The sequence below is a fragment of the Tenrec ecaudatus genome, chromosome 16 (genome assembly GCF_050624435.1).
Source record: "Tenrec ecaudatus isolate mTenEca1 chromosome 16, mTenEca1.hap1, whole genome shotgun sequence".
NCBI classification, from domain to species: Eukaryota; Metazoa; Chordata; class Mammalia; order Afrosoricida; family Tenrecidae; genus Tenrec; species Tenrec ecaudatus.
The window spans coordinates 112,091,194-112,115,532 of NC_134545.1; the positions used below are offsets into that span (position 1 = coordinate 112,091,194).

Here is a 24,339-nt window from a genome sequence, read left to right on the forward strand (position 1 = left end):
TAAGAGTTGTATGAGCCCCAATAAAATGATTTTTTAAAAAAGATGTTCAGAATCCAAGCTCTTGATGATGTTCCAGGCACCGAATGCGGTTCCCCGGAACTGCCCCCAAGTGGGCACCTCGTGTTTTGTGAAGCGGAGCTCCCGGCACGCCTTCTGCGTGGGTGGTGGGGACCCCGGGAGCCACACGCGACCCCTCGAGCTAGGGCTCCTTCCACTCCGGCCTCGGCCATCCAGCCTCCTCCGAGGGCGCCTCTTGCCCGACCGAATGGGCAGGTCTCCGCCCTCGCTGCTCGCTCTGCGTCATCGGCTGCCAGGCGCCGTGGCCGCAGGTCCGTGGCCGCAGGTCCGTGGCCAGCGCTCGCCGGGGCCAGACTCGCCGGGAGCCGCGTGCGCACGCGCACCACCGCCTGCGGTCCGGTGCCTGCGGGCCTCCGTACGGGGCGCGTCCCCTTGGCGACCGCTGGCGTTCGGGCCTTCTGTAGTGGGGTCCCGCCGTTCGAGGGCCAGACCTCGCTGAAGAGCTGGCTAGGGGGCCCCGGCGCCGCAGGTGAGGCGGGGAGACCAGGACCGGGATTGGGGCGCTGGCGAATGGAGGCGGAGACCGAGGCGGGGGCGGCACCGCAGGGCGCGATGGGGTGTGGCCAGGAGGAGACCGCCGGCACCCTCGGGCCGTCCCTTCGCGACCTGGAGCTCCAGGCCCACAGCGCCCGGTCCAACCCAGCCGGGTCGGGTGGGAAACTGAGGCAGGGGGCCTGTCAATCTGAGGTCCAGAGCACGTTGTAACCCTACCCTCCCACCGCCAGGATTCACAAGATAGGAATCCTGGCAACTCGCCCGCAGGGCGCAGGGCCGGCCTCTGCCCAGACCAGGCTTCCCAATGGCACAGACCTGGGTCTGGGGTTGATGATGTCTACCTGGGCTCCATGTGGGGGATTCACAGAGCCCGCGGGAAATCCCACTCCCTGTTCTTTCTGCGCCCCCACGAGCCGGGCGGCCTGCCGTCTAGTAAGGACGCAGCCCCGCGCAGGATGCGCCCCGGGCCTTGGAGTGGAAGCAGGCCTCCACCCAGGGAGCTGGCAGCCCGCAGAAGCCCCAGAATGGGTGGTGGGCAGATGTGATGAACCACCCAGATCCAGAGTTCTCATTGAACCAGGAGGTTTCTCCAGCTGCTGGTCGTGCCCCTGGAGCTCAGAGGGCAACAAGCGTGAGCCAGAACCCGCGCCCCCCCCACACCCCCGCATCTCACAGAGACTCTGTACGCCCCATCCAAGTCCCCTTCCCCGAGTGCGGGTGTGGAAGTGCAAGCGTGGGACTCTCGCCACAAAGGGAGGAGGACTTTGATTGGCACTTTCAAAGTTCACGTTCAGATGTGTGACTCCGTTCTCTACAAAGAGAGCTTGATGAGCCATTGGCTCAGAGCCTGCAAGTGCCTGCCGTGTGTCACTGTGAATGCATGTGTCACCCTGCTGCCCGTCCCCCGTGTGTCACTGTGAATGCATGTGTCACCCTGCTGCCCGTCCCCAGGTGACCGCAGACCAGGGAGGATGACCTTGAGTGGCAGGAGCACCCCTTCCTCCTGGTGGACAGATGGAGGGGAGCTGCGCTCACCGAGTTCCCACAGCTGCTGACACTGCCAGCCCCACCGAGGAGGAAGATGATGATGGTCCCTGTGAAGCAAGGGCCCCACCTGCCCCCACTGCCCAGGAGCCGCCCGTGGCTGCCAGTGAGGGGCTGGGCGATGTCTCCCACTTGCCTGTGTTAGACTTGAGCCAGACTGGCTTCCACCACTTCCGAGAGGTCTTCCAAATGCCCCAGCTGAAGGTACGTGGGCCAGTGGGCACCCCGCCCGTGGCAGCCTTTCCTGTATAGGCATCCCTCTGGGACGGAGATGCTGGGAATTCCAGGAGCTGTGGGGTTAGGTCCGGGGCCAGGTGTCTGGGAGGAAAAGGGCTGGAACCTGCGGACTGTGGCCGAGCCACATCCCTCCCGCCCTCAGCCCACTCACGTGCCTAGTTGCTGTGGCCCGAGGGATTGCTTTTGGCCTCTGTCCATTTGCCATGTTGGGGGTCTGAGTGGGTTCACCGGCACCCCCCAACTGACCTTTCTTTCCTCTGTAAGCAACTGTATCTTCGGAAAAATTCTCTCTGCACCATCCCTAAAGACTTCTTCCAGTTACTGCCCGAGCTGACGTGGCTGGATCTCAGGTTCAACCGGATCCAAGTGCTCCCTGCGGGGATCGGATCTCACAAGTAAGCTTTCTGGCCACAATTCCCAGCATTCCTAAGGGCACAGGCTCCAGCTGAAAATGCAGAGTGGCTGTCTGTACAGCACAAAGCCGAGTCTGTTCAGGCTGGAATCTGACTTCAGGAGAGAAACCTGGGACAGTATTTCCTGGGGGCATGCTCGGAGGGTGGGGTGGAGGGGTACAGCTGCAGTGTCAGGGACATGCTCAGGGGGCAGGTGACATCCAGAAATGACTCTGGAGGGTGAGGTGTGTCTCATGTCCTGAGTATTCGCCCCATGAGCTCACTCTCTCCCTGTTCCAGAACATTCAAAACATTCTCCTGTCCCTTCCACCCTTCATAGACCCTGGACAGCAGCCACGGCCTGATCATTTCTGTCCAAGGCCAGGCAGTCATGCTAGAGGGAATTGTTGTGCCCAGTGTAGCAGGTGCTGGCCTCCAAGGCTGCCTGCCTTTCTGTGGGAGCCCAACCCCACAGGAGTGACGTGGTGGGCAGCTGTAGTAAACAGCTTCTTCCCCCCGAGGGCCCCGTCCTGTCCCACTCCCCCACCTTGCCCGTCTTCTCACGCCTTGGGAGTGGACTTCATGAGGCACGTCCCCATCTCCTGGGCTCAGTCACCCCTGGTGCCGACAGAGGCAGCCCTGTTAGTGCCATGGGGGCCCTACTAAGGTGACAACTGTTGGACACTTGTGCTGCTGAGGTCCTGCCGGGTGCTGGCACTGGCCCAGCAGAGCAGGTGACATGCCCAGCGAGTCTGCAGTGATGGATGCCACCACCAGGGGCAGGTGGAGGTCAGGGGTCAGGAAGATCCCGCTACTAGGTATCCTTGGCCAAGGACTTGGATGGAGGGAGGAGGAAGTGAGTAGTCACAGGAATGCCTTCTGGGCAGAAGGAAAGCCTACAGGTCCCCGTGGGGGAATGGGCTGGGCAGGTGTGGGGTCAGCCGTGAAACCCGTGTGAATAACTGGAACAAGGTGGGGGGGCAGGTGGAGGTGGCCCACCAGGACAGGTCTTCCTTTGAACAAGATGTGAGGTCAGGAGAGCGGCTGTTGGCAAGGGCGGCTAGCCACTCTCCGGGGGAGGGGAGAGGGCTGTGGGCCGCAGCAGGAAGAGAGGTGTGCAGGGGCGGCCCCTTACTTCTGAAGCACCAAGGTCTGGTGTCCTCAGGCAACAGAGCAGGTCGCCTGCCCTGCGTTTTGTCCCTGGGTGCCCAGATGTGACCATGAGGACGGGTCTCGAGCTCCAGCACTTGTTGAGCCCTGACTGACCAGAGGGGGCTGAGCTGCCCTGTCTTGGGACCATCCTATTGCTCACAGCTTAGCCTGAGTGGCCTCTCAGGCCTTCTGACCCTGAGATCAAGGCCTGTGGGAGAAGGCCCAGGTCTTCACATGGAGCCCTTGTGACCACGAGTCGCTGTAGCCTCGGCGCTCAGTCCTGAAGGAAGCTGCCACTCGGAGGGTAAAAATAAACGACAGCATCATCCCACCAGTACCACGAGTTTTCCTAAAATAAGCACAGTTCTCAAATTCGGGAATTCTGACTTTGCCAGTCAAAGCCAGCTGTGTAATGGGGTTTTAAGATATAATTTTGCATGCGATTTATAACCCGTTATATCATTACATTAGATCAGTTTGCAGAAGAGCTGAAACATATTAATTAAGAATTTTAAGTAATTATGGGCTTATTAAAAGCCCTAATCTTTTCAAAAAGCACAATTAAGACAATGGTAGTCTTGATGTTAGCCCTCTCAGTGTCTGAGGGGTGGTGGTGAGCGAGGGGCCGAGGGGGCTCTGAGGGGTGGTGAGGAAGGAGACCAAGGAGAAGAAACACCGCCTTAGAGAAGCCAGCCCAGTTCTCGCGACACAGCTATGCAAATGTACACAGCACACAAGTATTTACCTGCTCGCGGGCCTACCCGTTGAAATGACCAGCGGTAAACTTAGAATTACTGATTATTTTTAAGGGATGAACATTTGTAAGCCTATCACTGAAAATGTATTGAAGAACAACTTGCTGTATAAGTCAGGTGAAAAGTCCCCTACATATTAGGGTGTTAATAGCTGGTTAGTGTGCCTTCTTCCCACCCACCTGCTCTCTCGCTTTCTCTTTAAGAGAAGCTAAATACATAGCCTCTGTCTTGGAGAACTTTCCTTTTTTAACGGAATGTGAAGATGCGCGCGCGCACACACACACACACATCCCCTGTAGGGCCGAGGCTGGGCTGGGAGGGGTGAGTGAGGGCTTCCCGGGATATCAGAGAAGTAGGCTCCTCAGGAAAGGTACAGCTTGAGCTAATCTTTACGTGAAGGATGAAAACTAGGAGAAGCCATAAGGACAGAGGTACCAACAGACACTTTGAGGCAGGGCCTGGCGATGGCACCTGCAGAACAGTTCCTGGGTGTCAGCAGGCTCTGCAGTCACACACTTTCCTTGGAGGAAACCCCACCATAATACATGTCCCCTGACTTTGAGACTGCTCAGAGTGCGCAGCACATGGGCAGTTAAGGGACAAACAGGGCAGGGTACAGTGGGAGTCTCCCTACGTCCTAGCCCTCAGAAGAGCCCCCACAGAGGACCTTTGAGAACGGGAATTCCTCAAAGCACACCAGTACCCACTTCACGGTAGCAGAGCCCAGAGCAGTGTCCTCAGCCGGGACAGTGTGACATCCAGGAGGTGGGTGCCGAGTTGGGGGAGGAGCGTCTGCGGTTGTCATGTCTGCGGAGGCACTCCTGGCATGGAGCTGTGGAGGCTGGGAAAGGGGCTTCTAAACATGTAAGGATGCCCTAAAGGGTTGAGAAGGCTTGTCTCAGAGCGGCCGTCCTGGACAGCCTGTGTTTGTCTTCACCTACAGTGTGTAAGTGTGTTTGTCTGTGTTAGAGTGGATGGACTCCCCACCAAAGCTGCCCCTTTAAAGAGAAAAATGAAGAGACTCATTGTGGTACATTTTACTGATTTTTCCATGGTATATTTTAAAGATGGTCATTTAATCTTCAGCTTTCTAAATGACAGTTTGTTTTATTTTGTTTTAAAGGCACTTGAAAACTTTACTTTTAGAGCGAAATCCTATAAAAATGTTACCTGTGGAGCTGGGTAAGTATTGAAACAATAAAATAAAAACAGCTTTTAAATGATACCTTTTGAAGTTTCTGGAGCCTGCAATAGAAATACCAGGCCTGAAGCAGAAATGCTGGCCAAGCAACTTGAAACACCACTTCTGATTCTGTTCTCTAGGGAGCTAGGATAGCACAGCTCCCAGCGGCCATTCGTGTCTTATTATAAAGCATATCACACATGTAGAAGTCTGGCAGAATAAGCAGTTACTGTGAACCAGAATCCACTTGATGACAGCAGGTTAAAGGAAGAATATAAATCCTTGACCCAGGTAAACAAGCGTCCATCTAGCTCAGAAGCAACAAAGCCCACATGGAAGAAACATACCAGCCCGTGTGATCACGAGGTGTTGAAGGGATCAGATATCAGTTATCAAGGGGAAACAAATCAAATCATTGTGAATGACGGGAGTGCGGAGTGGGGACCCAAAGCCCATCTGTAGGCAACTGGACACCCCCTTACAGAAGGGTCGTGGGGAGGAAATGAGCCAGTCAGGGTGCAGTGTAGCAACCATGAAACATACAACTTTCCTCTAGTTCTTAAGTGCTTCCTCCCCACCACTATCATGATCCCAATTCTATCTTACAGATCTGGCTAGGCCAGAGGATGCACACTGGTACAGATAGGAACTGGAAACACAGGGAATCCAGGACAGATGATCCCTTCAGGACCATTGTCGAGAGTGGCAATGCCAGGAGGGTGGAGCAAAGGTGGGGTGGAAAGGGAACATTACAAGGATCTACATATAACCTCCTCTCTGGGGGGCGGACAACAGAGAAGTGGGTGAAGGGAGACGTCTGGCAGTGTAAGACATGATAAAATAATAATTATAAATTATCAAGGGTTCGTGAGGGAGGGGGGAGCGGGGAGGGAGGGGAAAATCAGGAGCTGAGACTAAGGGCTCAAGTAAAAAGCAAATGTTTTGAGAATGATGATGGCAACAAATGTACAAATGTGCTTGACACAATGGACGTATGTATGGATGGATGTGAGAAGTGTTGTATGAGCCCCCAATAAAATGATTATTTAAAAAAGAAAAAAATCCTTGACTCAAAATTGACAGCTTAGGAAAATATTTCACTGCCCTCACCTTTGTAGGCTCACATGAACCCACAAGTTGCATTATGGGGATGAATCCTGCTAGGTCACAGTGTACACTGTTTCAGTATCATGTTTGCTAGTTTTCTCTATATAGTTCAGCTTATGTTATTTCTAGTCTATCTTCAAATTTGTTAAACGATTCTATCAGCTCAAATCTGTTGAGCCCTTCCAGTGAATTTTTTATTTTGATTATTTAATACTTTTCAACTCCAGAATTTCCAGGTGTGCTTTTTACATCTCCTCCTCTTTGCTGAAGAAGTCCTGGTGCTGCACTGGGTTAAGCATTGAGGATGCTAATCGAAAGGTTGGCAGTTCGAACCCACCTGTCCCTCTGCAGAGGAAGATGAGGCAGTCTGCTTCTGAAAGCATTCACAACCACCGTGAGCCGGAGCCACCTCGGGGCGGTGGCACAGTTCACTGATTTGCTTTATTCCATGTGACATGCCACCCTTGGTTCAGTGTGGCTCCCCTTGGTTCAGCGTGGCTCCCCTTGGTTCAGCGTGGCTTCCTTTGGTTCAGCATGGCTCCCTCGGTTCAGCATGGCTCCCTCGGTTCAGCATGGCTCCCTCGGTTCAGCATGGCTCCCTCGGTTCAGCATGGCTCCTTCGGTTCAGCATGGCTCCCCTTGGCTCAGCATGGCTCCCTTGGTTCAGCGTGGCTCCCCTTGGTTCAGCGTGGCTCCCCTTGGTTCAGCGTGGCTTCCCTTGGTTCAGCGTGGCTCCCTTGGTTCAGCGTGGCTCCCTTGGTTCAGCGTGGCTCCCCTTGGTTCAGCGTGGCTTCCCTTGGTTCAGCATGGCTCCCTTGGTTCAGCATGGCTTCCCTTGATTCCGCATGGCTCCCTTGGTTCAGCGTGGCTTCCCTTGGTTCAGCATGGCTCCCTTGGTTCAGCGTGGCTTCCCTTGGTTCAGCATGGCTCCCTTGGTTCAGCGTGGCTTCCTTTGGTTCAGCGTGGCTTCCCTCGGTTCAGCATGGCTCCCTTGGTTCAGTGTGGCTTCCCTTGGTTCAGCATGGCTCCCTTGGTTCAGCGTGGCTTCCCTTGGTTCAGCGTGGCTTCCCTCGGTTCAGCATGGCTCCCTTGGTTCAGTGTGGCTTCCCTTGGTTCAGCGTGGCTTCCCTCGGTTCAGCATGGCTCCCTTGGTTCCGTGAACAGACTCTAATGGCGGCTCCGAAGCTCTTCCTGTGAAACTTGACATCTGCTCGCTCTCACGCCGACTTCTCCCTGGATGCCTTTCCTTTCTTTCTTTAAATGTTTTATTAGGGACTCATACAACTCTTATCACAATCCATACATACATCAATTGTCTAAAGCACATCTGTACATTCTTTGCCCTCATCATTTTCAAAGCATTTGCTCTCCACTTAAGCCCTTTGCATCAGGTCCTCTTTTTTCCCCTCCCCACCCTCCCTGATGCACCCTCAATAATTTATAGATTATTATTTTGTCATATCTTGCCCTGTCTGGCGTCTCCCTTAACCCCCTTTTCTGTTGTCCGTCCCCCAGGGAGGAAGTGACATGTAGATCATTGTAATCGGTTCCCCCTTTCCAACCCACTCACCCTCTACCCTCCCAGTATCACCCCTCACACCCCTGGTCCTGAAGGTATTATCCACCCTGGATTCCCTGTGCCCCCAGCTCTTATCTGCACCAGTGTACATCCTCTGCTCTATCCAGACTTGCAAGGTAGAATTCGAATCATGATACTGGGGGGGTGGGGAGAGAAGAAGCATTTAGGAACTGGAGGAAAGCTGTGTTCTTCATCGGTGCTACCTCGCACCCTGACTGACTCATCTCCTCCCCTAGACCCCTCTGTGAGGGGATCTCCAGTGGCCGACAAACGAGCTTTGGGTCTCCACTCTGCACTTCCCCCCTCATTCACTATGGTAAGATTTTTTTTTCTGATGATGCCTGATACCTGATCCCTTCGACACCTCGTGACTCCACAGGCTGGTGTGTTTCTTCCATGTGGGCTTTGTTTCTTGTGAGCTAGATGGCCGCTTGTTTATCTTCAAGCCTTTAAGACCCCAGACACTATCTCTTTTGATAGCCGGGCACCATCAGTTTTCTTCACCACATTTGCTTATGCACCTGTTTGTCTTCTGCGATCGTATCATGGAGGTGTGCACCCAATGATACGATTTTTTGTTCTTTGATGCCTGATAACTGATCCCTTTGGAACCACGTGATCACACAGGCTGGTGTGTTCTACCATGTGGGCTTTGTTGCTTCTGAGCTAGATGGCTGCTTGTTTATCTTCAAGCCTTTAAGACCCCAGACACTATCTCTTTTGATAGCCGGACACCATTAGCCTTCTTCACCACATTTGCTTGTTCACCCGCTTTGGCTTCAGCAGTTGTGTCGGGAGGGTGAGCATCATAGAATGCCAATTTAATAGAAGAAAGTATTCATGCATTGAGGGAGTGCTTGAGTGGAGGCCCAAAGTCCTTCCGCCACCTTAATACTAAACCTATAAATATAGACACATAGATCTAGTTCCCCATCCTCATATATATATTTGCATATGTACGTGTCTTTGTCTAGACCTCTATAAATGCCCTTTGCCTCCTAGCTCTTTCCTCTATTGCCCTTGACTTTCCTCCTGTCCCACTCCCTGGATGCCTTTCCACGCACAGTTCTCCCTGTATGCCTTTTTCTCTGGTGCCTGGGCTACACGAATCCTTCTTTTTACATGCTTTTATGTTGTGTTGGGACTGGACATTTCAGAGAGCATCTTCCAGCAGCTCTGGTGCTGCCCTTTCCCTCCAGGGGCTTGCTGTTACTTGTTACTTGTTTATTGATCCATGGAGTCTTCCCCTCCCCACACCTCCCTTTGGGTGTCCCGGTCACCTGAAGGGAAAGTGCCATGGTGAGGCTCTCTCCTCCTTTCCCCTCCTCCTCCCCTGCAGTGCAAGTTCATAAACTGCCAGTTGATTGCTCAATTGCTGTCAACAACGCCCTGGGCAACAGATAGATCTACAAAGGAACGCCATCAAACTGTGACTCCCTTGATGACATCCAGTCTGAGGACCCTGTTCGATATTTGGTCTTGCCCCAGGACTGTTCCTTCCAGAAAGCATATTGCCTGGGTCTCTCCTGACCACTAGCCAGCCTGCAGTCCAGACCATTTCTCTGTGAAAGCCACAGATGTGCTATTGCCCTTTCAGCTCTGTCCCCACTGCTTTGGAGAGGACCCGGGACCTCAGGGTTCGATTAAGGATCTTTAAGGTACTGCCCTCACCAGGTGGTATATACAAGAACAGAATCAACTTCATCTGTAGGAAGAAGCCATGGAGAAGTTCAAGATTACCAGTCAGAACAAGTCCAGGCTCAAGTGGGAAGCACACCATTTGCAACTCATACGCAAGTGTAAGGGGAAACTGAAGAAAATTCACGTCAGCTCTTGAGAGTCGAAATAAGACCTTGAATGTACCCCACTTGAGTTTAGAGACCTTTGCAGTAGATTTGGTGCGGTGAATACCAAAGACTGAGAAACAGGTGCATTATGGGATGACATCAGGCATTGAAAGGCAAGAGAGAGAGAAAAGACCGAGATAAATGTTAGAAGAGACGGAAACTTTTCTTGGTCATAGAGTAGCTAAAGCCAGAATGGCGGAGTGGAAGAGCGGACGTTTCAGAGCGTGGCTGAAGGAGACCAAGCTTCACAGGTGAGCACCTGGCATTCCTCACACTGAGGGAGCCAGAGGGAAACCCCCGTCTCTAGCGGGAACACCGAAGGACCCGAAGAGCAAAGCATGGACTGGCTAAGGGGTGGAGGGATAAGGGAGGCAATGCACAAAGTAACTGTGATGTTCAACCGTGTCAGAAGGTAGCATATGATTTAGAAGCGATGGTGTTGAAGGGAGATGTCTATAAACTGCCCTGAAGGCTCCGGGAAGAACTGAGATGTTTGAACAAACCAGTGCAGTGCTGGCTGGAAGCACTCACTCGTCTGTGGAATGTGGGCAGTAGCTACCTGGCCGACCAGCCAGGAGAGAGCCATCCTGCGCCTCCCAACGAAAGGTGAACCAACAGGGTGCAAAAGTCATCCCAAAGTAATACCACACGCAAGTCCAAATTTTCTGAAGATAATTAAAAAGTGGTTTCTGCAGTACATTGACCAAGAGCTGTTCAGAACCCCAAGGCAGATTCAACCACAGGACGATGTGGAATGAGGGGTGTGATTGCTGATGTCAGATGGGTCTGAGCAAAAAGCACAAAACAGCAGAAAGATGCTTATCTGTATTTCATTGACTATGCAAAGGCATTTGACTGCATGGATCATAAGAAACTGGATGGATAACCACTGCTAAGGACAAACAACAGAGTCGGAGACCCCAGTTTCCATTCGCAAAACCTGCCAAGCAGGCATTGGTGCAATGATAGACCAACAGAACAGAGTAGAGAACCCAGGAATAAACCCATCCTCCTGCAGATAACGATTTTTTTTTTTAACCAAAGGACCAAAGCACATTAATAGTGGAAGAGATGGTCTCCTCAGCAAATGGTGCTGGCAAAACTGGATCTCTGCAGGACGAAGCAGAGCCCATACCCACTCCATGCACAAAAAGCAACTCGCGGGACTGGAGACAGACTGTGTCTATGAATTCTCAAGCTGCAAAGATCATCTGTGGGAAAGTACGGACCCGTGGGTCCCTCATGCAGGGCACAAGCACACGGTCCAGCCCCATGTAGCACGTGCACACAGCGCCGGCAGAGCGGTGACCAGGGCCTCCTGAAATAAGGAGCTTCTGTGCAGCCTGATATCTTACTGAAAGGACACAAAGAGCACCCACAGACGGGACAGTTTTTGGCAATGGCATCCTGGACACAAGGAGCAAATCTCTAATCTATAGAAAACGTAAACACCTCAGCAAGAAAAGGCCGAATAATCCAATTACAAAGTAGGCAGAGGACATGGACAAAGAGTTGTTTACCAAAGAGGACACTCAGGTCGCCACTGGCCATGAAGAAATGCCTGAGGTCACTAGCCGTGAGATTCCAGATGCCGCCTCACTGCGCCATTGAGAGCAAAGTTCAAGATAGCAGAAAGCAAATCAGAGAGCTGGGACTGTCAACCAGCCGAGCTCCTGTGGAAACCCGTGCGGCACTTCCTCAAGTGCCACCAGCAATAGTGTTACTTGGTGTGTAGACGCTTTAGACCCAGGACATAACATGAGCTGGTATGTGCAGACCCATGTGTTGTAGGGCGGGGCGGGAGGAGCAACCGGCTGGAGGGTAGCCTGGTGTTCACTTGGGTGAAGGGGAAGATACTATTCCACAGAGGGCAAGTGAGGGTAGGGGGTGGGAAGCCAGGCAAGCCACCGGGAGGTTGGAGACAGGATGAAAAAACTGATCTCATACGGAAACCCCCACCCCATTCGCAAAACTTCCAACAAAATTATGAACAACGTGAAGCATGAGAACCCAGAACACGAACTTGTGCTCCCGGGGAATCTGCCCGTGGCAACCTTACGACCCAAGAAAAAACATTTAAGTTGTCAGGGATTTGTATTTTACTTGGGTCCACTATCAGCAAACAATGAAGCAGCAGCCAAGAAAGCAGATGCCGCCCCCTAGCGGGCAGATCTCCTGCCAAAGGCCTCTGTTTGGATGTTAGAGATGAAAGGCGTCACCTCCAGGGCTAAGGCATGCCCGACCCAAGCCATGCTGTTTCCCATCACTTCATCCACACACAGACCCTGGAAATGAGTAAGGACGGCCATGGGAGAATTGATGCCTCTGGGTGGGGATGGCCATGAACACCGAGCATCCCAGGGACCGCGAGAAGCAGCACTGATAAGTGCATTTTGTGTTTGCAGTCGGACACCTGAATGCCCCTTAGAAGCGAGGACTTCAGGACTCTGCCATCCATACCCACTGGGGCCAGTGCCCAGAGGTGGACATCATATTTGGGGGGGAGGGAAACAGAGGGTCCGAGAAAAGGAGGAGGAGGAGCCCAATGGGATGGATGGACACAGTGGCCGCAGCGGTAGGTTCAGGGATGACAAGTGGGGATGGTGCAGGACCAAGCAGCACTTTGATCTGTTGTGCATACAATCAATGACTATCAATGATCCATGACTATCAGCCAGCGCCCACTCTATAGCCTTTAACAACAGGAAACAGGCAGCCCTGCCCCACTCAAAGCTGGCGGCCAAGCCCCATTTTGAATGTGTGTGAAGCCGTGACCAGCGCCATCTTTGAGCGGACACTGTTGGCTATCCTACCGGATCAAAATGCGGTGAGCAAGACTGAGCTACCTGGCAAATGGGTGCACTGCCTGTGTTCCGGTCCAGGGCTGACCCTCAGTTTGTTACATCGTAATTTCATTTTCCATTTTTGTTTCGTAATTTTGTTCTTGGAAATGTGACGTTTTATTTATTAACAGTTTTATTGGCATATAATTCACATATCATTTAGTCATAGTTAAAAATAGTGATAGTTCAGTCATATTAAAATACAACTCTATTTTAATAATTTAATAGTAAATAGTTCAGTCACTTTAAGAAGAGTTGTACAATCACCACCACAATCAATTTTAGAAAAAGGTGACATTTTGCAAATAACTGACAGCACTTTTGTGATTTGACTTTTCCCTGAGGCCTGTCTGTTGTTGCTGGGTGCTTGAACTGGGCCGTCTGGATCTCGAGTCTGGGCTCCACTTGGGGACCTCTCCCCCTCCCTGTAGGAGCGTGTCTCTGTCACATCCCAGGTTCCCAGCAGGATTTCCCAGCAGCCACTGACTGTCACTGCTCTGCTGCCAGTCTTGCTCTCTGCTTGCTGACGGATTGTTTCCTCCCCGCAGGGAATGTGTGCACACTGAAGGCGCTGAACCTGAGGCACTGCCCTCTGGAATTCCCGCCTCAGCTCATTGTGCAGAAGGGACTGCTAGCTATTCTGACCTTCCTGCGGGTCTGTGCAGCAGAGACCAGACGGGTCAGCTCCAGAGGTCTGTGGGGCCAGTCTGTGGGGAGGGCAGGCTGTGCCCTTAAGGCTGCAGCGGCCTCTCTGTGCCACTCGCAGGGCACCAGGGCCACATTTCTCTGCCGCGGCCAGGAGGGGGAGCCGCCGCTGGGAGGGGGGAAGAGCAGGGGTGCTGCCGGCCGGCTCCTGCGGCTCCTTTAGGGCTCCGATTTCTTCACTAAGTGAGGCGGCCACTCAGTCTTGGGAGACTCCTGGGTACCACAGACCCAAAGGGGATGTGGTTGAGGCTGCGAGGAAATGGGGAGGGGTGAACCTTCCTCAGCCCCGAGACTGGCAGCACCTGAGGGTGACCGCCAAGCCAGCAGGTGGGCCCTGCCCTGAGAGCCCGCACAGGTGGTCACGGGCACTGTGCTGGCATGATTGAACAGCATTGCTGAGCGGGGCGGGGCTCACAGTGGACTAGAAACGAAAGTAGGGAAGGGCTGGGCCGGGGTCATGCCACATGCTTGTCCTGTGGGTGCCCTCAGCAGGAGTCGCCCTCCAGGAGGCCGAGCGCTTGTCACCGCAGTTTGTGGTCTTGCTTGGGCCTGACTGCAGGGCGTCTGCCCCCACTCCCTTCACCGGGGCCCCTGCCCCACCCTGCCACGCAGGTCCTACCCACTGCCCTTGCAGGACGACAGAGCCAGGCAGCGGACGCCTCACCTCAAGTCTTCTCCTCCCAGAGATGGCGGCAGGTGCGTGCAAGCCTCCCTGCTTGGCTCACTCCCCGGATCCGGAGGAGCCACCGCGCAGAGAGAAGGCCGAGCTCTTCCCGCCCACGGAAAAGCTGCGCAGAACCGGACCCCCCAAGGCCAGTGCCTCTCTGGAGGAGTGGCCTAGCGAGGCGGAGATCCGGCGCTTCTGGAAGCTGAGGCAGGAGATCGTGGAGAACGAGAGGGCCGAGGCACTGGGCCACCAGCTGCTGCCCATCCAGCTGCCACCCAGCCTCAGGGCTGTGCTCAGGACCAGGCGGAAAGAGCAGCCCAGGACCCGGCACACACTCAGGTAGTCTCAGACGCTCAGGCCGCAGCCTCAGGCTGCCAGAAGTCTTGCTAGTCATCTCAGAAAACATTCAGCGGGCAGTGTGGCCTTGCTGTCTTTTATGATGGGTGACAGGAAGACACAGGCCAGCCCTGCCTGGGAAATTGGCCAGTGCAACTAATGTCAGAGTGCACCCGTGTGTCCGTCTGTCTGTGTGTGTCCTGTGTGTGATCTGTGTGTCTGTGTTCTGTGTCTGTATGTGTCTATGTTCTGTGTGTGTCTGTGGTTTGTGTGTGTATGTGTGATCTGTGTGTGTGTGATCTGTGTGTCCTGTGTCTGTGATCTGTGTGTGCTCTGTGTGTGTGTCTGTGTGATCTGTGTATCTATGTGTCCTGTGTGATCTGCGTGTGTCTGTGTATATCTGTGGTTGGGGGAATGGCCGCGGTCTCCCAGGGCAGAGGCAGAATACATGTGCCCACAGGTTTTAAAATATTCCCTGGAGAGAGGGTTCTGAGGATTAGCACCTAAGCCAGGAACCCGGCTAAGAGTCGGAACAGCTCAGGGACCTGGGATGTGGGGTAGCTGGTGAGAGCAGCCCCATATCATGTGGAGACCAGGAGGAGAGAGAGGGCATAATCCTGAAGTCGGAATTGGGAAGGGGAGGGGCTCAGAGCGAGAACCCCTGCCCAGGCTGTGTCCCCGGATCCTGGATCTTGGGGGTGCTCTCAGTGGGGTGTTCGGTTTCCTGAAATTGGGGCCCCGCCCCATGACCTGTCCCTCACTTCAGAAGGCGCACATCCCCCTTCAAGAGCACCCTGCCGGAGCTCTCATCATCGGGAACAGCCCTCCGAGCCAAGAGAGTGGAGGAGGGCCGCGTGGCCGCGCTCAGAGAGCTGAGGGAGAAGCAGATGCTGATGGAACAGCGGAGAAGGTGGGCGAGGGCAGGGGAGTGGGAGATTGGCAAGGATGGTGGGTGGACACCGGGTAGGGAGTCCTGAACTATTTCTTCTGAAGACCAAGCCCCCACCACCACCCACCATCCTTTGGGTCCCAGCCTGGCTGGCTGACCTTCTGTCCCATTCCCTGCTGCTCCGCTGTCACTGTGAGGGTGTCTGGTGTTGATGTGGCCCTGCTAACACTGTCCCCACACATTGGTTGACACCTATGCCTCGGACCCATCCTTACACCTCCTCTTTGCATCTTATCCCCCTTCCAGCACAACCAGCCCCCCTGGGTCCCCAGAGGCTGGGCAACTCCAACCATGGCCACCGCGTCTGGGTGCCCCACAGCTCCTGGTGGGCTTCGGCCAGTGGGGAGTCCCTGGTGCCGTCAGAGATTGCAATGGGCATACTGGGACTTCATGGCCCCCCTGGGAAGGTCACCTAGAGCTAGCCAAGCCCTTCCCTTGAAGCCCTGCCTCTCCCATCCTCCCCTCCCAGTCCCAGCCCCTCCGCCGTGGGCTGGCCGCCTTAATAAACCCTCTCAGACTCCCACCGTGCTGCCGCTTGTCTCTCGGGAAGGGCCCCTTGGCTGCCGCTGTCTGGTCAGCTGGAGGCGGCTGGAGATGCCCACTCGGCCTGGGGCCCGGGGCTCAGGCAGCCTCTGGTGTATGCACCTAGCATGGAAGGGGGCGTGGGACCTACACAAGCAGATGCCCAGGGAGAGCTGAGGGAGAAAAGGTGGCCGTGGGCCTCCCTGGTCACCAGCTGACAAGAATGAGTTCAGGCCTCACCCCTGGCTTGAGGGTGGTGGGCAGAGGCCGGCAGCGGCCAGGTGGGCAGGAAAGGAAGATGCTGTTGAATGGCGGTGCTGGTAAGGAAGTCACGGAGCCGTGGACACCAGAGGAACCGACAGCTGCCCTGGGAGAAGGACGGCCAGGGTGCGCCCCAGAGGTCCGGATGGAGAGACCAGTCCTTGGGGAAGGCCGTTGTGCTTGGCGAAGCAGAGGGCAGCAGCAAAGGGGAAGGCCCTCAACAAGATGGACTGACCGTGGGGCTGCCGCCGTGGCCCAGGCACAAGGACAGTTGTGAGGACAGCACCGGGCTGGGTGGTGCTCTTGTGCACGAGGTCCCTGAGGCAGGACCCACACGACAGCCCCTGACACCACAGCTGCTGCCACAGGAGCAGGCGGCGGGGCCTTGCTGGACTTGGGGTCACTGAGTCAGCCTCGACATCACTCAGGCAGGCACTTCGTGAGGCTGCTGGCCTTGCTGGGGGGGAGACTGGGTCTGCCTCTGAGCACTGTGTCCAGGGTTTGTGGGGGGCGGTGCTGGCTACCCCCCCACAGTTGGAGACTGAAAAGCCCACCTGGCCCCTTAGGGCCTCGTTGGCAAGGCCGGCTCGGTGTCCTAGAGCCCATAGACTGTGGAAGGTGCAGTGACGGGAGCAGGGGTAAGGGGCCCCAGGAGCTGAGGCATACAGCCCACGCCCTGCTCTTCCCTGGAAGGGTCCCTGGCTTGGAGGAGGGCCTGGCTGCCACAGGCCACAGAAAGAGGAGAAAAGATGCCCCTTCCCCCCAGGCCTGTGTGGTCTCCCCAGCGCTACCACTTGCAGGGGCTGCATCTGGGACCAGGGACGAGCTCCCTCCTCCCTGTAGCCTGACCCACAGCAACCAAGGCCGCTGTGTCCCCCCAGAGAAAAGCAGATCCTACGGGAGTGGAGGGAGCAGACGTGGCGCCTGAAGAAGAACAAGCAGGGGCTCAGCCGACTCCTGCCGCTGCCCCCGCCGCCCAGGAGCCTGGTAGGAGGGGGCTCAGGCCATGCCAGCCTGGGCACAGGCATGCTGATGTCTGTGGTCACTATGTGTTTTGAAAGATAATGCAGATGCAGGCCCCAAGGGAGGGGCAGGGAAAGGGCGGCTTAGGAGTGGGAGGGGTTATGTGGGCTGTGGCAGTCCCCCAAGCCCGGCGGGCACCCAGACTGACAGCTGCTGCATCTCAGCTCCTGCCCACAGCACGGCTCTCTGTCTGACACGCATGCCCTTAATCCAACTCCCAGTGCGCAGGACACTCACGCGGAACCCCCTCTGCCACCGCCCAAGGCCCCCAGGACCAAAGGGGCAGGTCAGCATTCTCACACGAAGCCCATTTCCCTCAGCCCTCACCTGGTTGGAACCTGTCAGTGGTATGGGATGAGACGGTCCCCCCGGGGTGCAGACTTGGAAGGACAGGTGGGTTTGAAGAAAGTTCCAGAATGCGCAGACGCATGTCAGCTCCAGAAGGAAACAAGAAGCCCAGAAGCTCTGAAACTCTTACCTCACGAACCGGAGATGCTTCGTATGCCCAAAGCCCCACAATGCTCCAGTCGGAGACGGAGGGAAATGTCTGGGAGACAGAGTCCGGTCCCGGGGCTACAGAGCCGACTGTAAAGTCAGAGTTCACAGGCACGTGGGAAAACGGTGTAAGGAAATGTTTGTGGAAGGAGAAACAGAAGTGGGGCCCCTCCTGGGGCCAGCTGCGGCGGGACTCAGTCCTGAGGTGTCAGCTCTTGGGAGGCTAGCTCCTGAGGGGGCCACCTCTTGGGGGAGGTCAGCTCCTAGGAGAGTTGTCCCCTGGGGGCTTAGCCCTGGGGGCTTGACTGCTGGGGGGATCCTCTCTTGGGGGTGGGTAGTTACCTCCTGGAGGTCAGCTCCTGGGGGCCCAGTTCCTGAGGGGTCACCAGCCGGTGACAAATGAGAGTCCATTCTGCTGGGCAGGCCGCTCGCTGTCAGCGTTTGGGGAAATCCCAATTGAAACTTGAAAGAGGTACCCCTCTGCACATTCTGGGAGCCTGTCTTACAGAGAGGAAGGGCCATCTCAGGTGCTCAGCACTGAGTGTGGAGCCCAAGAAAAGGGTCTGGTGTGCGGACGCAGGCAGCACTGAGGCAGGGCAGCAGAGGATGGCTCCCTGGGGCTTCCAGCCTGCTGTCTTCGCCGGCACAGACACTCTTCCCCCCACAGAGCAACTTGAGAGTTGGAACCACCACTGTGGCTGTTAACAGCTGAGCACTTTACCCACCGCACCACCAGGCGGAAAGGGGCGTGAACTGTCCATAGTCTGCTCCAGGGCTCCTTGGAGCTGCCTTGCAGTTCCACAGGAGGACACAAGAGGGCGGCATGGCTCCACTGAAGCCCATGGAGAGCAGCTTGCGTCCTGGAATGTGTCCCGTGTGTGCCCCCTTGGGGGGTGCCTTGTGGACCCTGTATCAGGGAACACCTACCTGCCTGAGGCCTCAACACCCCAACTGGGACTCAGCAGGGTCAGCCCTTTCTGGTCCTCTGGCTCCCAGAGAGGGCCCTTTCCCAATGCTCAGTCTTGGTTGAGAGTCCCAGGGCCCAGCGGGCCGAGTGCTCGGCTGCTGGCAGTTTCCTGTTGCCCAGGGGCGTCTCGTCCAACATGACCATGGCCTTGAAGTTCTGCAGAGCATGGTCCCACAGCGGGGACCCATGCACAGCAACTCCCAGCTGCTTCAACCTCCAGCTCTCTAACTCCGACCTTCCTGCCACAGAGTCGATGCTGACTCGGGCTCTGGTACAGGGCAGGGTTTCCCAGATTGTGAGTCTTCACGGGAGTAGAAAGCCTCATCTTTCCCCTGAGGGAGGCTGGTGGTCTTGAACTGCCAGCCTTGTAGGCAGCAGCCCAACAGGTAACCACTCCAACACCAGGGCTCCTCTGCTGGCCCAGGGCCTTCTCCATCTTCCCACGGGTAGCATCCAGAGCCCCCAATGGACAGCAGAGGAGCCCTGGTGAATGTCCCACCCCACCTCTACTTCCGTGAGCACCTTCTGGGTGTCAGGTGGCCCTGGTAGTTCAGAGGTAAGTTCTCTCCTGGAGAGAGACCCCTCATGCACAACCACCACCTGTGAAGGCAGGGGTGACACGAGGACCCTCTGTCCCTGTGCATGGGTCACCGGGAGTCAGGGCTGACCCGGCAGCAGCTGGCCTGGGTCACAGTGCGGGCTCAGCTGCCAGCCAGGCGAGTCTCCACTGGCGAGAAAAGACCTGGCCGCCTGATCCTGGAAGACCCTACGCAGGGCCTCCGGGCCACCCAGCTGCGTCCACTGCGCTGCTGTGAGAGCGCTGGCCATGCTCTCCCAAACCAAGCTCAGAGGTCAGCAGCTGCAGCGGCCTCCCCAGCCCCGGCCACTCGCCCACCGCCTCAGCCAGACTCCCTCACCAAGGACTCAGAGACGTCCCTGAAGAAACACTTGGACCCAGAGTGGCTGTTGATGTGGTCACACTTGTCATCTGCTCTTCTGCAAACCCTGGGGACAGGCCTGCACAGCTGTGGGCAGTTGGCCAGGACACAGAGCAATTGGCAGGGGTACTATGGGCAGTTGGGGGTGCAGTGGGCAGTTGGTGGTGGCGCCGTGGCCTGTTGTGAGCAGTGGCGCTGTGGGCAGTTGGCAGGGCAAGGCAGCTTTCACATACTCGGCGACAGTGGTCTTTATCCAAAACAACCCCACACTGGGCCCCTAAGTTCCCTGAAGGTTCACCTTCTCATGGGTCTCAGTCAGGGGTCCGGACATCGGTCCTGCAGGCTTTCCTGCTGTGGGTCTCTCAACCCCACACCCCACTCCCCACCACTTTGTTCCTGAGGGTCCAGTGATAACTAGACCCCTCTGTGAAAGGAGGGGGGCTCCTTGAGGATCTTTGACTTGGTCTTTGTGGTGCCCACAGGATCCAGGGGGACTGTCCACCCATTGTCCCGAGGGGTGCAGCCCTGGAGTCAGCCAGGCCTGTGGTGTTGTCCTCTCAGGCGCTTGGGCGGCATGTGCCCTCCAGCGTGGACATCTCATCACGTCTTCCCAGGTTGCGTCAAGGGCCCCCTTTGCCACCGAGCTGACGGACAGCGAGAAGCCCCCCACAAACCCCACCAGGAAAGCAAAGCCCAGCCAAGAGAAGCCACCACCAGCAAGCAGAGCACCCAGGTTGGTCCCCGGATGGCCCTAGGGCTCCTCCAGGGTGGCCAGGACAGTGCCCGGCATGGGTGAGGGTGACCGGGTGACTTGGACCTCCAAGTAGTATGGTGTGGGGTGGGGATTGACCTGGTCCTCCATGGAGTGGGTGTCCAGGCAGGGACAGGGTGACAGTCACTGGCTACAGAGCCTCAGCCCACCAGGTGGACCCTGTGTCCTCTGGCCCAGCACTCTGGGTGCTGAGTTGGGCACAGGTGTCTGCCCATGCTGCCCCGAGGCACCACTGTTTGCAAGACAGGGCTGTCCCACCCACACCAGTACCCGGTGCGGGCTCACCTGTGGGTCTGGCATCTGAAAGGCTGTAGGGCAGGTAGCACTAGTGGAGAGAAGAGCCAAGAACGAGGGCTGGGTGGCCACCAAGTGAGGCTGGGGGCTTCTTCAGCACAGGACTACAGACCCTGGCAGAGGGGACTTTCTGGGGGTCTGGGAGCCTGGTCACTACAGCAGGGAGGACTGGGCTGTGAGCTGTGGCCAGCAGGCTGCTGAGTTGCCTCCCTGGGTCCCAGAGAGCCAGAGCCTGGGCGTGACCCCACAGCCACCCTGTCCGGGGGGGGGCACCCCAAGGTGAAGGAGGTGGGCCAGTCCAGCATGCCACCCAAGTCTGCTGTGAGGTGGACGTGTGGGTGAGAGCCGAGCCACCTCACCTCCTAGCATGCTGTCGACACACATGGGCCCTGTTTCCACTGTCTCAGGTCCTGGAAGGCCCAGGGCCTGCCCCTGGACGGGTGGAGTTCAGTGCCCCCCAGCATCCCAGAAGACCCAGGGTGGCCTAGCGTCACCCCAGGCTGCTCTGCTCTGCTGCTCAATGGGAATTTGCCTGACTGGATCCCCGGTAACCCTGTCCCTCTGCCTGGCCCGCAGGGCCCCCTGGGAGGAACATTTGGAGCAGGAGGTTCGGCAACACATCTGGCAGCTCCAAGAGAGGAGAAAGCACTGTGGGCGGGCGGCCTCTCAGGACCTGGATGTGGTGAGTGGCGCCTCTAGCCTGTGTGGCCTGTGTTCTGGCAAATGGGGCCTGAGGCCACTGCCCTGGGCGGGGGAGGGGGGGGGACTCTACTCATGTGAGTCCACACCCCACACCCCCTGCACCCTGTGCTCAGTGCACACCACTGCCCTGGTCATGGGCTCTCACCACCGCCCACCTGGGGCTTAGAGGGGCTTGCACAGCCAGCCTTCCCTAACCTGGCCCCTCATGCCCTCTGGGGGAGCTGTTCTGGAGTTGGGGGTGAGGGGTAAATGCAGAGAACAAGAGGACACAGGAGGCCTTTTCAGAAGGAAGAGTCCTCTGACTGGAGGGCTCAGAAGTGGCCAGCCTGGACTCAGCATCCTGAAGCAGGGTAGTGGTCTGAGGGGACTTTGGGAGAAGGTACCCCAGGGCCAGGCAGCACTGGTGAGGCTGCACTCCTGGGTGGCAGCTCAAGGGGTGGGAAGGCAGGAGCCGGGCCAAAGCCCCCAGGGAAGCAGGGGTGCTGCCTGGCCTAGAGGCTGAATGGGAGCATGGTATGCTAGGCCAGGTTGTCTAGAGAAGCAAATCTAGTGACTGGTATAGGTGCAGGAAAAACTGTACATCAAGAAGTAATTGCATAGCAAGAAAACGTCCCTAGCCAGCACAACGCAAGTCCTTAATTCTGACACTAGTCCATAAGTCCTTCTTCAGACACACGCAGCAACACGCAGTGATGCCAGTGATGCGGGATACAGGGAGGTCACAGGCCGGCGGGTGCAGAGTCGTGTGGATCCACAGTCCACGGGAAACATGGCTGGGCTGCAGCAGCTCCCAATAACCAACCAGCAGGAAGGGAAATGCAGAGAAAGGGGGAGGTTCCCAGAGCACCTAAGGAGAAGACCACGCCCCCAACAAGGCACATCAGGCTGGGATTGCATCTGCTTGACAGGCTGGATCCCTGCTCTTGCCAAGTGTCCAGTTGACATACCATCTCCACCCAGCACATGTGGATGAGGCCTTTCCATGAAGGCCTCAGAGTGAGACTGGCGTTCTCACCAGGCCTCACGAGGCACTGTGAGGGGTTTCCAGACATCTGTGTGGAATGCATCCGCTCATCAAAGCAGACCCACAAAGGGGTGTGGAGAATTCTAGGTTAAGGAGCTGGCACTCCAGGACGTGGGCAGTGATGGGTCTCTCTGTGGTCTCCCAGGGGACACACACGGTAGTCCTGGGGCTCAGCCAGGTGGGATGAGAGGGGCTTATGCCCTGGGAGGGCTTCACAGCAGTGAAATAACAAGACATGGAGGCTGCTGGCCCCACAAGGACCACCGTTTGCATGGGGAAGAAGTGAGGTGGCAGTCTCTGGCTTGGGAAGTGGTCTCTCTCCTGCTGGAACCTTATGTGTACACCAAGGGCTGCCAGGGATCCATGTGAGCCCCGGGGGTGAGGGGTGTAGGCTAGAACAGGAGAGTGAGAACAGGGCTCCACCCTGGGGCAAGGGCCATGCCCTCCTATCTGAGACCCCAGTGCCTGGCTATGGCCAGTTGCTGGTCTGGGCCTTGGCTGGTGGGGGGCTTCAGCTTAGAGTGCCTACACTTGCTTCCTGGCTGTGTCCTGGGCAAGGCGGCAGCTGAGGGTCTGGTGGGATGGTAGGCTTTCCAGGCCCAGGCATGCCAGCAGGTGGGCATTTGCCCTGGCACCGTGCATGCAGTTCCCGGGTCCCCATGTGTCTGTGGACCCCAGGGGTCCTGATGGGCCTGAGCTAGCACTGCCACCCACCCTACCCCCAGCAGAGTTGTCTGCTGGGAAGATGCCCACTGGTGAGCCCATCTCCTAACCCAGCTTTCCCTGTCCCAAGGCCACACAGCTCCAGGAGGAGGTGATGGAACTGAGGCGGCGCCTGAGCCAGGACCATGCCTTCCCCACGCTCACTGGGAACCCGCCCCTTACATCGTCCACAACACAACCACAAAATATATTTTTTAACACAAAATACTAAGCATCTGGAACATTCCCAGACGTCAACACTGCAGTGGCCTTTGACTAGCGGCTGGCTCCCAGCAGGAGTGGGCCTCCTCCTCATCGTCCTGGGAGGCCGGCCGTGTGGAGTGGGGGGGTATTGGGGTTTGATATTATCCCGATGCTGTGGACTCAGCCTGTTGTGTTTAAAGACTGCTGGGTGCGTTCCTCTAGGACGTGAGGAATTTGAGCTTCATTAAAGGAGAGGCGATACTGTGAATGGCTCGTTACTGGTCTTTCTGTCCTGTCCACCAATCCCGTATAACAGCTGGGGGCAGGGGTCTTACAGCTAGAAAAGCCAACATGGTCACTGCTGGGAGTGGGTGGGGAGGTCTCACTGCTAGAAAAGTGACCCCAGACGAGGCCAAGCCCTGGCCAGCATTGGGCAGCCTGGAGGAGCTAGGGACTTTGAGTGTGCATCTCTGGGGCCACGCCCAGCCCTTCTCCACTGTCAGACAGGGTCCCTCCCAAGCCTTTCTCTGGATTCAGCCAGGGTGACCCACAGTCAGCTCCATGGGGTCCAGGACAGTCCTGCTGACCATGTAGGCTTCATCCTCGACCCGGTCAGAAAGGCCTGGCACAAACAGAAAGGTGGGTAGCACAGGTGCACCTCAGAGGAAAAGCCTGGCATCCATCCCAGCAGACCAGCAGCAGAAAGCCTACAGGTGGTGCCCTTCTCTGGCATTCAGAGGTGCCCAGGAGGCGAGATGGAGGCCACGACGGGCTACCCTGGTGATGGCGGGCCTTGATAGTGGTTCCAAGTTCACTCTTAAACAGCTCACCTCATGTGGGGATTGCAGAGATGGGGATTGGGGGTCTGATGGCCCCCACTGCTTGCCTCTGTACCCGTGAAATGGTAGGAGCTGCAGGCTGGGGCTTGAGATGTCAGGATCTGGCACGGGGGTGCCCTTATCCAGCTTACACCTGCCACCTCCCCAAGTTGCTGCTCCAGCTGGTGAAAGGTCGTCGCTTAGGTCTTGCTGAGAAGCCCCCTCCCCACCCAGCAAATGGGTCCTTC

The 24,339-nt window shown here is 56.5% G+C and overlaps 1 protein-coding gene across 3 annotated transcripts; it reads left to right on the forward strand.

Moving 5' to 3' along the window:
* The first annotated feature begins 414 nt into the window (after positions 1–414).
* Positions 415–23,541, forward strand: LRRC27 (leucine rich repeat containing 27). Of its 3 annotated transcripts, XM_075533832.1 has the most exons (12): positions 415–547; positions 1,525–1,821; positions 2,119–2,249; positions 5,277–5,335; positions 13,261–13,404; positions 14,102–14,423; positions 15,187–15,330; positions 17,034–17,139; positions 17,496–17,568; positions 20,190–20,308; positions 21,218–21,323; positions 23,161–23,541. In XM_075533832.1, exons 2-12 carry the CDS (start codon positions 1,588–1,590, stop codon positions 23,286–23,288), a joined length of 1,566 nt encoding a protein of 521 aa, XP_075389947.1. In that variant the 5' UTR covers positions 415–547; positions 1,525–1,587; the 3' UTR covers positions 23,289–23,541. The 3 variants fall into 3 exon arrangements, with proteins under 3 accessions (XP_075389947.1, XP_075389948.1, XP_075389949.1); XM_075533833.1 differs by lacking the exon at positions 17,496–17,568; XM_075533834.1 differs by lacking the exons at positions 17,034–17,139; positions 17,496–17,568; positions 20,190–20,308; positions 21,218–21,323; positions 23,161–23,541 and adding an exon at positions 15,616–15,892.
* Positions 23,542–24,339: the final 798 nt, after the last annotated feature.